This window comes from Aedes albopictus, chromosome 2 (assembly GCF_035046485.1).
Source record: "Aedes albopictus strain Foshan chromosome 2, AalbF5, whole genome shotgun sequence".
Taxonomy (NCBI): Eukaryota; Metazoa; Arthropoda; class Insecta; order Diptera; family Culicidae; genus Aedes; species Aedes albopictus.
In genome coordinates, this window is record NC_085137.1 from 416,124,496 (window position 1) to 416,139,438 (window position 14,943).

At 41.6% G+C, this 14,943-nt stretch overlaps 1 protein-coding gene across 1 annotated transcript in view; it reads left to right on the forward strand.

The window, feature by feature from the left end:
• LOC109426708 (nose resistant to fluoxetine protein 6-like) overlaps window positions 1–14,265 on the forward strand; it is a 30,781-nt gene extending 16,516 nt beyond the window's left edge. Inside the window, exons 2-13 of the mRNA XM_029869582.2 lie at window positions 2,777–2,922; window positions 2,994–3,306; window positions 3,373–3,519; window positions 3,587–3,780; window positions 3,870–4,039; window positions 12,517–12,685; window positions 12,764–12,957; window positions 13,060–13,210; window positions 13,282–13,468; window positions 13,539–13,681; window positions 13,926–14,040; window positions 14,099–14,265. Coding sequence (XP_029725442.2) covers window positions 2,777–2,922; window positions 2,994–3,306; window positions 3,373–3,519; window positions 3,587–3,780; window positions 3,870–4,039; window positions 12,517–12,685; window positions 12,764–12,957; window positions 13,060–13,210; window positions 13,282–13,468; window positions 13,539–13,681; window positions 13,926–14,040; window positions 14,099–14,175 — 2,006 coding nt within the window. The 3' untranslated portion in view covers window positions 14,176–14,265. The remainder of the gene's footprint in view (window positions 1–2,776; window positions 2,923–2,993; window positions 3,307–3,372; window positions 3,520–3,586; window positions 3,781–3,869; window positions 4,040–12,516; window positions 12,686–12,763; window positions 12,958–13,059; window positions 13,211–13,281; window positions 13,469–13,538; window positions 13,682–13,925; window positions 14,041–14,098) is intronic.
• The last annotated feature ends 678 nt before the right edge of the window (window positions 14,266–14,943 follow it).

Here is a 14,943-nt window from a genome sequence, read left to right on the forward strand (position 1 = left end):
TACACATTTGCTCGTATTAAGCCGTGGATGTGGGATGATAGTGATTTCAGTTCCATCGAGAAGAGTGGTTGTGTTCAATAAAATGGTCACGTGTGCTTGATTCCGAATTCGGAGGATGTAGCGCGCGCCACGGTCCTCGCTTTTGGCTGATTCAATCGCTTTATCTCCTACTACCGATTCAATACTCATTCCTATCAGAACCGGGTCTGCCGGTAGAGCGGCTCCATCTTTGCCGGTCATAAGCAATATCGTTAGCCTTCCGAATTCATTCTGTGGGTCCATGAAACTAGGATATCTTGGACCCAGGGACCCTCCGGGGTCGCCCCCGTAGGGAGGTTTCATTGCGTCTGTCCTATCTGCTATGCTATTGGCATTCCTTGCACTCGGTAATCGAGGAAATGATGGGTAACAGTCACCTGTTACCTACCCCAAATTTGGATTCAGATAATGGACAATTTTAGCCGTCTTTCCCCACTGTCCAGTTGATCAATCGATGTTGTTTTTATTTCTGCGTGCACTACCTAATACAGCGACGGTCACTCACAACTTTTGCGCTCACGGCTCGAACGTGTAGTTGTAGCACTATCAACACTATTACGGTAGTAGAAAAAGTTGTTCGGTATCGATGATACTGGAACAATGGATGCTGTCTGTTCCCTTATTTGGAAATTTGTGAGCCGATTCTGCGGCCACAAAGTGATGTGTTTAATTGACTATTCCAACCGAAGCGAGGGAAAATCTGTCCGTAGTCAATTTATCTACACGTCCGGTTGGCGTTGGTATTATTCGCGCAACGAAACACCAGTAATAAGGTAAATATCGAAGGTGAAAATTCGCGACGTATCTACGCGGTGTATTATTCACGCATGTTGAAAATTGCAATTAAAATTTAATAAATGTTTTAGAAATCCCTACGCAATTTTTCCATAAAAACAAGTTGACCCAAGAAACTGAATTTTATTTGGTTTTTGAGTAAACAAACATGGTACTGAAAATACTTCACAATTTTGCACTGAAATTTGTGAACTGAAAAGTTATTCCAAAAAAAATTCTCTGTAAATATATGTTGGTGCGCCGCGACATTTTAGAAAATTTGAAAAGGCGCCGCGATAGCAAAAAGTTTGGGAACCTCTGCTTTAAGTGAGTGAAAACTCGAACAACTTTGTGTACAAGAGTCACGTGGACAACCCATATTGGGAAACATTTGAGTTCACATGAATAGGCATGATAGCCCGACGAACACCACGGATATGATAATCGACCATGCATTTATATATTCTAGAAGGAACGAAGTTAACCGGATAAATCTATTTCCGGATAAAAAATAATTCTTTCTTCATACAACGGACGCACTCTTTTGGGATAAAACTATAGAGTTATTAATTTCATGCCATGAAAATACCCAATTGAAAAACAACAAAAGAGTAGTTATCCAAAGCATGCTTGAAATACTCAAATCCGCTGGGATTTGAAGGAAGCAGAGCTTTTAATTGCCCACTAAAACGATTACCCAAGTAACCATGCTGTTGAAGCTGTACGTATTGCATATATAAAGCGCATATATTTGCATGCACTGCCCTACATCAACCATTAAAGTTGAATTTAAGTGGCAAGTGGCGCTACTATTGCTGACTTACAACTATACTGGTATAATCTTAATTCAATAATAGTGGCGCCACTTCACACTTTAAACCAACTTTAATGGTTTATGTAAAGTAATGCATGACAATATGTACACTCGCGTTCAAAAGTTTGGGGTCAGCCCCTCAAAAACATGTCATTTTTTTAGGCCCATATCTCCGCCAATTTGCGTCCGATTTCAAAACCCTAGGTTTCATTCAAAAGATAATAAGTCAAAGAAACTTTGAACATGATTTAAAAGAACTTTTTCAAAAAAATTGGCATGCAAACTTAACCCAAAGTTGCCAAATTTTCTAAAAAATGAATATAAACTTACGGCAGTGTCGCTGGAAATTGGGTCGACCAAATTTTAAGATGAGAGCGGTAATATGAACCATTTTTTATTAGCTTTCAACTGCTTTTTAAAGAACTTAGCTAAAAAATCTAGAAAAAAAGTTATTAAGTAAATTAATCCCTGATGTCATCGACCAAAAGTTTGGGGTCACCCCTCAAAATGTTGTATCGGCCAAAAGTTTGGGGTCACTATCGTAAAACTTGGAAAAGTGATTTGTTGATATCTTTCATCTTTCATTCAATTTTAATTCTTCTTGGCTTATTTGAAACAAAATGAATGACAATATCATCATCAACTTACCCTACGTAATTAATGAACAATGAGTCTGGAAAATATGCAAAATACTGCTTTAAAGTTATTCCACCGACAAACCGACGTGACAGCTAGAATGAATAAATTCAAATTTGTTGTCCCCGACGCCATGATGAAATATAGCCGAACACTACCGCCTCTTCTATAACGGATCGGTGGTTATTCAGCCTAGTTCTGAATCAAAGAATTATATTCAAGATTTTTTATTCTCTTGTACCTTTTCACCAGGACCGATTGTGCTTGTCTTATCGTACTGTATCGTATTGTTATTTATCTGTATTATAGAGATTTATAGCCTTAAGAATGCTAGATCATCTCGGAACTCACGGTGTACTTTTCTTCTGAAGGAAGAACTAAAATTTTGTGAGTTTGTCGGAAGTGGGATTCTATCCCCGGTTCACGGCGCGATAGTCACGTGCTTTAACCATCAAATCAGGTCTGCTCTAATATCGTTTCGTTATTGGAAGAATTCTTTGTTTTTCTTTTCAGTGACGGAATACTACAAACTTCCAAAGCTATATAAATATGACGACTTCGATCGCTGTCTGCAAGAATATGATACCAAAGCTGTGTATTGTATAATCGACACCCACATCAAACCTAACATATCCGCAACGATATGGCCGTTGATTGAAGTAAGTTTGAAGAATGTTCAATCGCTGAAGAAACGGAAGCTTATTATAAGTTCTTATTTTCCCACAAACAGAAATTTTCCAACGACACCAAGCGTAGCTTCCGACACGATCGAATTCAACGAGGTTTGTGTATGAACCTGTGTGAGAAAATAATGGGAAAGTACGATTATGAAACCAAGATGAAGTACTACCTGAAGCAGTTCAATGAAACCAACGAGGTAACATTCGATCCCAACACATTCCGGAAGGCACTCGATTGGCGAATTAAATATAAATATTTGGCTAATCAGTGTGTGAATTTTGAATTGAAAAGGCAGTTCTCTATCATGGGTTACTCGGAGGTGGAGTACTGCGTCAGCAACCAGGAGGAGGAGGATTCCCTGGGTAAGTTCTGCTGGTTGAGGGTTTTGCTTGATATTTTTGGAATTTTAATAATTATTTTCCATTTAGATCACTGGGATATAGTGTTCCTGGTAGTACTAGGTTCAATTATTTTTGCCGTTATTCTGTCGTCATTCCTCGATTACAAGCTAAAGAAGAGACTCTCCGTCAACATGAAGAGTAGTGACTACTATCGCACTCCACTTCAAAAAGGCAGTAAGTGTAAACCATTTTTTTTTTTCTAAAAATAAAAATAAAAAATACCTTCTCATACTCATTTTAGTTTCGCAGAAGCTAGTTCTCTTCTCACTCCCGCGAAACTGGCAAATCCTCATGGCCAAGCGACGAACCACCCTGTCGAAAGATCTACGTTTCATCCAAAGCGCCCGCTTTCTGATCATGTACCTGGTAATAGCCGGCCACTGCATGCTGTTCAATTGCATTTTTCCGCTGCTGAATCCGGAGTATGTGGAATTTGTAAGTATATGACTTGGCAGATTCTGACCTGCACTGCCGGTGTCGTCGAACGCGTGACGAAGTATTAATTTGAACCGTTTCTTTCCTAGAACTACCGGCGGATGATAACGATGCTGATATTTAACGGAATAACAGTGATTCAGACGTATTTTACTATCAGTGGGTTCCTACTAGCGGTGCAATTTGCGGATTATAGTGAGCGGAATAAGGCGTTTACGGTGAAGGACTTTTTCGCTAGCATTTTGTATCGATATGTGAGGTGAGTTTCGAATTGTCCAAAGGTGGAATGATTTGTACCTCCATAGTTACATACGTACAGTTATTTGCTCAAAATTACATTTAAGACAAGACATAACCAACAATAGTACGCCACAATACTCGGTTTGTGGCTGCCGCTCTCCATCGTCGGCAGTGCCCAATGCTCGCCAGGTCACGCTCCACCTGCACTATGGGCCGGCTTTATACAAACAGGTGGCCAAAAATATTTTCGCGTCAATTTCATAATATAATAAAACATTTGTCTTGCTCCTGTTCATAGGGTGTATGCCTAAAAAATATGAAAAACATGTTAAACAGGTTGTTTTAACACGACAGTTTCAAACAGCATGAAATTATAAGTTTAAGGATTTCTGTTCCTATTTACAAATTGTATTCCAAGTCGTAAAAACACGCTTCGCTAAGAGATCCAAGACCAAATTTAGACTGCACTATGATTGATCTACCGAGAAAAGCGGCCATGACGACCAAATGTTTCATCAGAGGTATTAAATGACCAATAGGGTGATTTTATATAGCAATATCTCAATTATCACCGACAACTTGATTGGAATTGCAGAATAGCAGCTAGTAGCAGCCAAATTTGATTTCAATGTCTCCCAGGGATCCTTGACGAAGACATAGAAGTAGTCCCGAAGCGAAACTTTTTTTGTATGGAACGGTCTGTATGAAGAAAATATGATTTTTTCAATGTGGTATCATTTAATAGTAAAATAGTACGTCTAATACGTCATTCGAAAGGTTTATAAGCAAGCTTTTAGAAACTACTTTAAAAGTATGACATTTTTCATTTAAGCCTAAGATATGTAAAGTTGAACATTTCATTAATTTTACCAATTTTACCAAAAATCGGCAATGGTCTCATTCTGCTACCAATATCTCGATAAGTATAGGGATTGGCAAACTAATATTCGAGGGTTTACTGGTCCAAGTGGTCTACTTTCAACTACCGAAGGTAAATCTTAAATTGCATAAAATCAATTTTCGATTTTTGGCCACCTGAATCCCCTTAGTGACCTGGTCCACCCATCGTGCTCTCTGTGCTTCACGTCTTTTTTTGTGCCAACGTATCCTTCCGGCTTTGGCCACCTTCTGGATGCTGGGTTCGCCGTAAAGTGCAGCGAGCTCGTGGTTCATCCTTCTCCGCCACACACCGTTCTCCTCGCTCGAAAATTCCGAGTGCTTGCAGGTCCTCCTCGAGCATGGTCCATCTCTCGTATCCGTAGAGGACTACCGGTCTTATTAGCGTTTTGTACATGGTTCATTTGGTGGCCCCAACAAACATTATTGCTGTACAACAGATGAATAAGCTGCTCTTAAGCTTGATTTTATAAATGTTTGCTGAATAAGCTGTTATTCAGCTGTCATTGTTATTTTGGGGCGTGAGTGAATCTTTTAAGACCGCAGCTTCTTCTGGAGCCCGTAGTGGAAGTCGGGCCCGCTGATGATGCGCCTTCGTATTTTACGGCTCACGCTATTGTCAGCCGTCAGTAAGGATCCGAGGTAAACGAATTCCTCCACCACCTCGAAGGTATCCCCAGCTATCGTAACATTACTACCCAGACGGAGCCGGTCGTGTTCGGTTCCGCCTAACAGCATGTACTTTGTTTTGAGGCATTCACCACCAGTCCGATCTTTGCTGCTTCGCGTTTCAAGCGGGTGTACAGCCCTGCCACCGTTCCGAATGTTCTGGCGATAATGTCCTTGTCGTCCGTAAAGCACACATATTGACCGGATTTTGTGAAAATCGTTCCCCGGCTGTTGAGCCCGGCTCGTCGCATCACACCTTCCAGAGCGATGTTGAAAAGTAGGCATGAGAGTCCATCGCCTTTTCGTAGTCCCCGGCGAGATTCGAATGAACTGGATAGTCACCCTTACGCAGTTTTGCACACCGTCCATCGTTGCTTTAATCAGTCTAATCAGTCAGCTTCCCAGGAAAGTCGTTTTCGTCCATGATTATCCATAGCTCTGCACGGTCGATACTGTCGTATGCCGCTTTGAAGTCGATGAACAGGTGATGCGTTGGGACTTGGTATTCACGGCATTTCTGGATGATTTGCCGTACGGTGATGATCTGGTCCGTTGTCGACCGGCCGTCGATGAAGCCGGCTTGATAACTTCCCACGAACTCATTCGTTTCAGGTGACAGACGACGGAAGATGATCTGGGATAGCACTTTGTAGGCAGCATTCAAAACAGTGATCACCCTGAAGTTCTCACATTCCAAATGCTCGCCTTTCTTGTGAATGGGGCAGATTACCCCTTCATTCCACTCCTCCGGTAGCTGTTCGGTTTCCAAGATCCTGACTATCAGCCGATGCAGACAGGTGGCCAACTTTTCTGGGCCCATCTTGATGAGTTCAGCGACGATACCATCCTTACCAGCTGCTTTGTTGGTTTTGAGCTGGTGAATGGCATCCTTAACTTCCCTCAGCGTGGGAGTTGGTTCATTTCCGTCCTCCGCTGCACTGGCGTCGTCGTTTCCTCCATTGCCGTGGGCTCCCGTGCCTACGTTCTCCATGCCGTTCAGGTGCTGGTCGAAGTGCTGCTTCCACCTTTCGATCACCTCACGTCCGTCCTGTGTAGTTTATACACTGAAATAAATTTTGTTGTGGAAGCTACCGATTCCATAGTAAAATTACTAACCGTACCTATGATTCTCAACCGACAACAATTTCCAGTTAATTCCACTAAAACACTGTCAACTTAACTAGCAGTGCAGTTAATATTACCAAAAATAATCTTAATTTAACAAATGAGCATTGTATTTTTAACCATACTGTGTTGTAAAATGCGTGTCCTGGAAAAGCATACAATGTTTTGTTGTTGAGACGACTATGCTTTTAGTTGAATTAACTACAATGCATTGTAATTTCAAGCATATTTTAGTTACCTTAACAGATTTTGTTGTCGGTTGAGAATCATAGGTACGGTTAGTAATTTTACTATGGAATCGGTACTTTCAACAACAAAATTTATTTCAGTGTATCTGACAATGGGCATCTCTCAGTGTATTAAGTGTCTTATCCCTCAATATGTCAACAGACAATTGATAACGCACGCACATTGGCCATCCGAGGTAACGCCTACGCTATCGAGTGACAACTGCTGATAAGATCATAGCAAGCCACGACTCTTCCTCTTTCTCCGGCCAGCGTCCGACCACGTCGGACGCACAGTTTATCGGTTCGCTGCGCTGGGCGATTCTCATCGAGAACCATCAGCTAAATTCCCACACGTCCGTCAAGAGGCCTCCGTCTTTATCCCTGCATATTTTGGCTCGCGGCACGAAGCCGTTGCGGGATGCGTTTAGCTTCTGATAGAACTTCCGTGTTTCTTGGGAACGGCACAGCAGTTCCATTTCTGCACACTCCGCTTCTTCCAGGTGGCGCTTTTCCCTCGAAAGAGGCGGGTCTGCTGTTTCCGCTTCCGTTTGTAACGTTCCACGTTCTGTCGAGTCCCTTGCTGCAGCATTACCGCCCTCGCTGCGTTCTTCTCCTCCAAAACCGTTCTGCACTCTTCGTCGAACCATTCGTTCCGTCGATTCCGTTCCACGTACCCGATGGTGCTCTCGGCTGCGTCGTTGATGGCTGCTTTCACTGTACTCCAGCAGTCCTCTAGAGGGGCCTCTTCGAGCTCGATGTCGTCTGGCAACGCGGCCTCGAGATTCTGCGCGTATGCTGAGGCGACATCCGAGTGTTTTAGTCGCTCAAGGTTGTACCGTGGCGGTCGCCGGTATCGTACATTGTTGATAAGTGCCGTCCGTCAATCAGAACGTGGTCGATTTGAGATTCCGTCTGCTGTGGTGATCTCCAGGTGTAACGATAAGGGAGGCTGTGTTGGAAAAAGGTGCTACGTATGGCCATATTTTTGGAGGCGGCGAAATCAATGAGTCGTAGGCCGTTTTCGTTCGTCTGCTGGTGTGCGCTGAACTTACCAATCGTCGGTCTGAATTCCTCCTCCTGGCCTACCTGAGCGTTGTCCCTAAATCTCTCCAAAGGTCCTTAGACGAGCTGGAATTGAAGAAGGACCTGCACGCACAGCATCCTGAAAGCGGTGATTCATGGAACCTGTAGTATATTTAGGAGGTTCCTAAATCATCACAAATGACAGTACAACCGAGGCAGACTCATTAGGATATAAGCAAAGTCGGCTGATGAGATCCACTGAGTGAGGGTCCATATGCAAAGGGGTGGAAGCGATTATTTTGTCGATTTTGAGCTAAACATATCAAACAATTATTCAGATTTCATGCCTTTTTGAACTTTTTCAAGATTCTTTTTACGATGATTAAACAAATTATAATAAATCGGAGAAAATTATGTCGATTTTGGAAGTTCATACATTTTGTATGGGATGAAAAATTGGTGTTAAACATTGAACTTCATTTACTCGAAAGCGGGTTTTGTCACTTATACCCCTTTGCTTCTAACCCCTTCAAATGCCAGTGGTCCAGCGCCAGCTTTTCAGGTAAATCATTGATCCCTACATTCCATTCCGTAGTACAGCAGAGTAAAAGGTCTCTCGTTAAGTAAATCCTACATCAATATCCCAAGTTGAGGGTATTATATTGTTTTTCCTATGACTGCGAATGTCGAAAAATAGTGTCGCACGATCGTATCGCTTATAGCGCTGGGTCGACGGGAGCTCGAGTGAATGATTGATGATCGGTGGGCTTGTTCCTTGTTGCTTGAAAACGCAGTAAATGTATCACTGAAGTTCTTCCTGACAAAGAAGATGTTTTTAAAAAGGATTCACAAACAAGACTGACTTTATTTCTCTGTCTGAATTTAATGAAACCTACCTAACGCTCCATTATTCCTGTGTCAGCAAATTCCACGATCAGGTGGTAGTCGAAGTCCAAGTCTTCGATGTGCCCTGTCAGCTGGTTAGGTGCAAACGGTCCGTCACCGTCCGTCGTCGGCGGTGGCGCAAGTCGCACGAGTGCTTACGTCAGCACGCCCGTGTAGGTGATGGTCCCGGTCTCAGCTTGCAGGTTACATGTGGCGTCGGCGTCCGAGGGGATTTTTCTTTAACTTATCTACTAGTTCAAAATCATCCTTCATATATTTACTCAACAAGAACTGCAAAGTTCGTCACTTCAAGTATCGGCAAAATGTTTCATTATTTTGTTTTATTTAATTAAACTCTTCTGTGTTTTTGTACAGTCCACCACCTTACGGTGCTGGCCACACTGATTTGATCCGTAATTATGCGTCAGTAGGGTAACCAATATAATTTGGACCCCCATATATTTTGGACCCCCTGGGTCGTATTATCACAACTTACACAGGTTTAATGATAGGATGGCGGAAATTTTTACAATCATTCGCTAAATAAGATTGCTCTGCACGGGCAGCAATCATTTCCTTACTGGATATATCCTTATTTGCCTTGAAATTAATTTTTGCCAATCTCGTCATCCGTGCGAGTGTCGTTCATGTTTACAAAAAGAGATTGCGGTGTTGAGGAAACTTGCAGATGTAAACAAAAATGTTTATCATTCCAGCGCATTAAATTCGCAATGTTCGTCTAATCAGCCTTTGTCAATCAAGTAATTAGGATGTGATCCAGCATATTCAAGCGGCAAAATGTTCCAAAATAGTTTCAAACGAGTTTAAACACCGGGTGTCCAAAATATATACTGAGGAGGGTCCAAAATATATTGGGGTGTCCAAAACAGTGAAAACTGATGCTTCAAAAATCAGTTATTTTCATCAAATTTTCACACATTTGACTTTGTGGGTATTTTTAACGGACAGAGGAGGCTTTTACGAATATACTAACATCATTATTATGTGTAAATACCCTCTGAATCTGTTTGATTTTGACTTAAATTCAAACTAATGTCCTCTAGGGGTCCAAAATTCAACCGTTACCCTATTTTGCCTAAGTTTGTGCGATCCGTCACTGTTAGTGTCGGCACGAAGTTTTGTTTCAATATATTGATTTCATGGCAAGTAGCGTATTGGTTCACCAGTCGTCCCTGTTGCGAGGTGATGCAAAATCTTTTTCATTTCATAAATTTTTATTTAAAATTTGCATGGTCTTACCATTTTTCATAATTGTGTCATTTGTATGTATACTAGCCTGGTACCAAAGTATCTAAATACCAAGGTAAGAGATTCCCGCTAATTTTCACGGATTAGTGAGAAAAGGAAAAAAGCAAAAAATAGTTATGAAGTTTGCGCTGATTTGTATGGGCACATCACTATTTAGCAAACTTTATTAAGAAATTAAGCACTTCCATCTTAGAAGCAATTATTTAATTGCATCTGACTGGATTAAATGTGACCTCCATCCAATATAACAGGAAATATCGCCATTTGAAAATCGGTAACAATTTTTTTTAACTGGTTCTAAACATATTTTTTCAGCATTTAGAAACATCCAAACTAATAAAACTTCACAAACTTTGCTGAAATAATGACATTTTAGTGTAAAAACACCAACTTTTCATAACTAACGCAGATGTGTTGGTGAGTCTCATTTTTGATATTTGCGGGAATCTCTTACCTTGGTATTTAGATACTTTGGCCTGGTACACGGTTTATATGGGAAAATACAAAAAATGGAAAAACTCAAGCTCTCTTATACTTTTTGATTTCCTTTCTGGTCCCATATCAACTATGCAAAATTTCAGGTCAATCGGAAAAACTATATTTTAGCGCCCGCCATTCTTAGTTTTTCATACGATTTACTACGGGGTAATTTTACTCCTACATAGAAAAATCACTAGGAGTTACCCCTAGATTCCTAAAAATAAGTCGATGAATGATTTCTGTAGAAAACCTCACTAGGAATCAGACCTCCGAAGACAGCAAACCGATGCGACGTTCGTGGAAAAAGTTATTAGGCCTCACCCGATCGATAAAATGACGAGATTTTATTATTTATTGTTATTCCTTACATGTTAAACAGCGTTGGCATGCCATTCGGATTTCAGTTAATAACTTTTTCCACATGCCTTAGATCGCTTTGCGGTCTTCAGAGGGTTTGTTCCTCGTAAAATTTCCAGCAGAAATCATTCATCGATATATTTTTAGGGGTTAAGGCGATTTTTCTTTGAAAAAGTGATTTTCCCCATAGTAAATCGTATGGAAATTTAAAACGGCTGGCGCTAAAATATAGTTTCTCCGATCGAGCTGAAATTTTGCACAGTTGATATGGGGCCAAAATGGAACTCAAAAAGTGTACAGGAGTAAAATGTCTTTTTGTGTCCCACGCTAATGTATACTGTACGGTACGGTTGCATGGATCGCATCGCTTACCACAGTGACGCTGTAGTTCGCAAACCCACTGAGTAGATGGCGGTAGTTAGCAAACGTCAAACAGGAGCAAAAACAATGCGAGCGCCTTGGGCAAGCGATTTGCGAACTACGGAATATTTGAATAATCCGTTAAAAAGAGAGACGATGGGAAGTGAGCAGAGTGAGACGTTTGTCTGTGCCTCCCTACTAACAAAACTCCTTCCCGTGACAACTGTGGAGGGCACAGTAGTACACAACCTCTAGTAGCAACGGTTGTCGAACTAACATTCCTTTCCTTTCCCGGTAGACCGTAAGGACGTGGAGAGCGCAGTTATTGATCATAAGCGTAACTAGGTCATGGCTCTAGGGGGGGGGGGGGGGGCAAGGCCATGTCGATGTAGATTTTTTATACTAAAATGATATTTTTGCCTGAATTGCGTGATTTTTTTCCAAAATGGATTATTCTGGAGGGGGCCAGGCCCCCCCTGGCCACCCCCTATTTACGCCAATGTTATTGATCCAATAAAGTTTGAGCTCTCGAAACGTGTACACCCTTAAACGAAAGTACACAGCGAATGAGTAGCTTGGGAAAAGACAAAGGGTTTTCCACTCATATTTGTGTACGACTGGATCAACACAAAAAATGTGCTGATCCGGTGTTACACAAAATACTCGTGAAATTTCTCACAAGTTTGCATGGAATCTTTTGTCTTTTCGATCGCTGCGTGAAAGTTACTCCTTGCTCTGTGTACATCGATCTTTCCGTGTACATTGAGGATGGTGGCAAATCCGAAGCCCCATGCCCTAGCGCTAGCCCATGCCTATTGGTTCTCTGTGCAATTTCGGTAGCTCAGGTCAATCACGGAGTAACAACTACGAAGTGTACGGTCACCAATGCTCATGCTCATCAATATCCCAAGTTGAGGTAAAAATGGGCGTGGTCGAGTATAGTGACATTTATGCTTTTGGTATTCTGGTTTAAGATTAGCCCAAGGTTAACTGTCCAGCCTTGTTCCTAAAGCAGTCTGGACATGGTTATCAAAAGGAAAATTAATGTAATTAGTATCTAATCTACGAAGTACACCGTAAACACGGTAATGCTAACACTAATAAGCGCTAGCGCAAAGTCTACAACTTCACCTATTTGAAATACTCTGTTGAAAAAGTGTATGTTTCTGAGATATTCCTAATTAAAATTGACTTTTTCCAGGCTGGCACCTCTCTACTTGTTCATAATCCTGTTGGATGCTACATGGCTTTTTAAACTGCAGGACGGGCCCGTGTGGAAACGAATGGCCGAAACAGAACGTACTTTCTGCAGGAAAAATTGGTGGGCCAATTTACTTTTCGTAAATAACTATTTCACCGTTGACGGACCGGTTTGTGACAAGAACATTGAAAAAGCTAATGGACAATCATCGCTGTTCTGACGACTGCATTTCTTTTTTTCGTTTCAGTGTTTGCAACAGGGCTGGTATCTCGCAACCGACTTCCAGCTGTTCATCCTTGGCCTGCTGTTGCTAGCTTTTGTTAGACGTTTCCCTAAATTGTTCCGTCCAACGATGGGTCTTGCCATTATTCTTTCCTACGTATCTCCCGCACTCGTTACGTACTTCTACAAGCTGGAGGGGGTGGTTATGATTCGACCAGAGTAATTTTTATGCATTTCCATTGTTTTACACATCTTTCTCTACTGTTTTATTTCCCATTTCATTTTATGCCGTTTCCATATTTTGTCATATCCCACCCGCAGGGCGCTCAAATACGTTCTCTGGTACGACGAGAGCTACCGGCAAATGTACATTCCAACACACACGAATTACGGCAGTTATTTGGCGGGATTGATTGCCGGTTTAACCTATCATAAACTGAAGCGAAGCGAGTTCAACATCCGGCGGCATAAAGTGAGCTCCACGTGCGCCACGCTGTATCTGTTCATCCATCCATTGAACGACTTCGATTTTTATCCTTTCAGCCATTCCTACTGCTGTGGTATTGCGTTCTACCGCTGGCCATTCTGCTGCTTTTGTCCGCCTTCATGTTTTACGAGTACGACTTTGAGAAACCGGCCGTCTGGATTGCGTTGTACTCTGCCTTGTCCAAGAACCTTTGGGGCCTGATTTTCGGAGTGCTGTTTGTGGGTCTGGCCTTCGGTGTGGGATGTAAGAATAAGTTTCCAATGATCGTAACAGATTTTCATAAATTATTGTAATTCGTTTTTCGTTCTCAAAGGGTTCCTGAAACGACTACTGAGTAATCCAGTATTTCGACCATTGGGAAAAATCACATACGCCGTATATCTGTGCCATTTGTTCGTGGTAAGAGCGACGCTGGGCAATATCCGACAACCGATTTATGTCAGCGATGTGCGGATTGTAAGTTATAGGGTCTGGGACCATTTGGGCAGGAGCACCTATTTTGGGCACTTGGTGCTATAACTATGATTTTTTTTAGACATCTAGCCATGTTCAAAAATTCAAGTCAATCGGTTTGAAATTGATTGAGTTATAACAGCGAGTGCCCAAAATGGGTGCTCCTGCTCAAATGGTCCCAGACCCTAGTTAAATTGAAAATTTAGAACTTGAACCAATTTGTGTTTTTAAATTATGTCTTTTCCAGTTAGTATCAACTTCTTCGACCTTGGTCTTATCCTACATAATGGGTCTGCTGTTGTGTCTAGCTATTGAGATTCCCTTTTCCAGTTTACAGAAACAAATTTTTCACAAGAAACCAGGTAGGACAGTCACGCAATAGAATTTTGTGCATTTTAAGCTTATTTTTTCCTATTACAGAAGTTTATTACGAGGAGAACATTGATTTGACGAAGAATGGTATTCATACAGTAACAGAAACCAATGGAGCTCGATAGTGGTTGACATCACGCAGATTAAAAATGTTAAAGAAATTTCATTATTTTATCCTTAAACGTTAAAATAATACTTTGGTCAATATCTACTTATTCTCAGTGTTTTAATAATTAGCGAATTCCGAAAAAGCTACTGATCGATAGAACTTGTCATGAAAACAGAACAATACATAGGCAGTCGGGTGCCTGAAACTTTTGCCAGTCTTGGTAAGGTCGTATGAACTACCAACCAAGCCGATCTGTTTAAAAGCACAGGTCGTACGGCAGAAGTTTCACGCATTCGATGTATTCGTTCAATACATGGCCTACTTGCCTAATTTCACCTTCTATAAAATTTTCACACTTGTTCGCTACCTAGCGAATACTATCATATCTGTCTATCATTTCATTATCCACTTTGATCTCTACTCCCTTATACTATGAGTAGAAAACGACCGATATAGCCATTAAATCATCAAGTTATAGCTTGAGTAATTATAATCAGTAATCCCTTGAACAAACGACCCGCTCTCAGGATCATTTCAGGGAGGTTTCATGTGGTCACAGGGGTCTTCCGAACACTTTAGGGGTTCTCAGGGTCGTTTCAGGGGGTGTCAGGGGCGTTTTAGAGGGTTCCGAATGTCTTAAACCTTAGGGTGCACCAGGGGGTCTCAAGGGCTTTTCAGTGGCTCTCAGGGGGTTTCAGGGAGTACTATGAGACCTTAGTATCGTACCAGGTGATCTCAGGGTGTACCTAGAGGTCTCAGGGGCGTTTCAGGGGGTCTCAGAAGG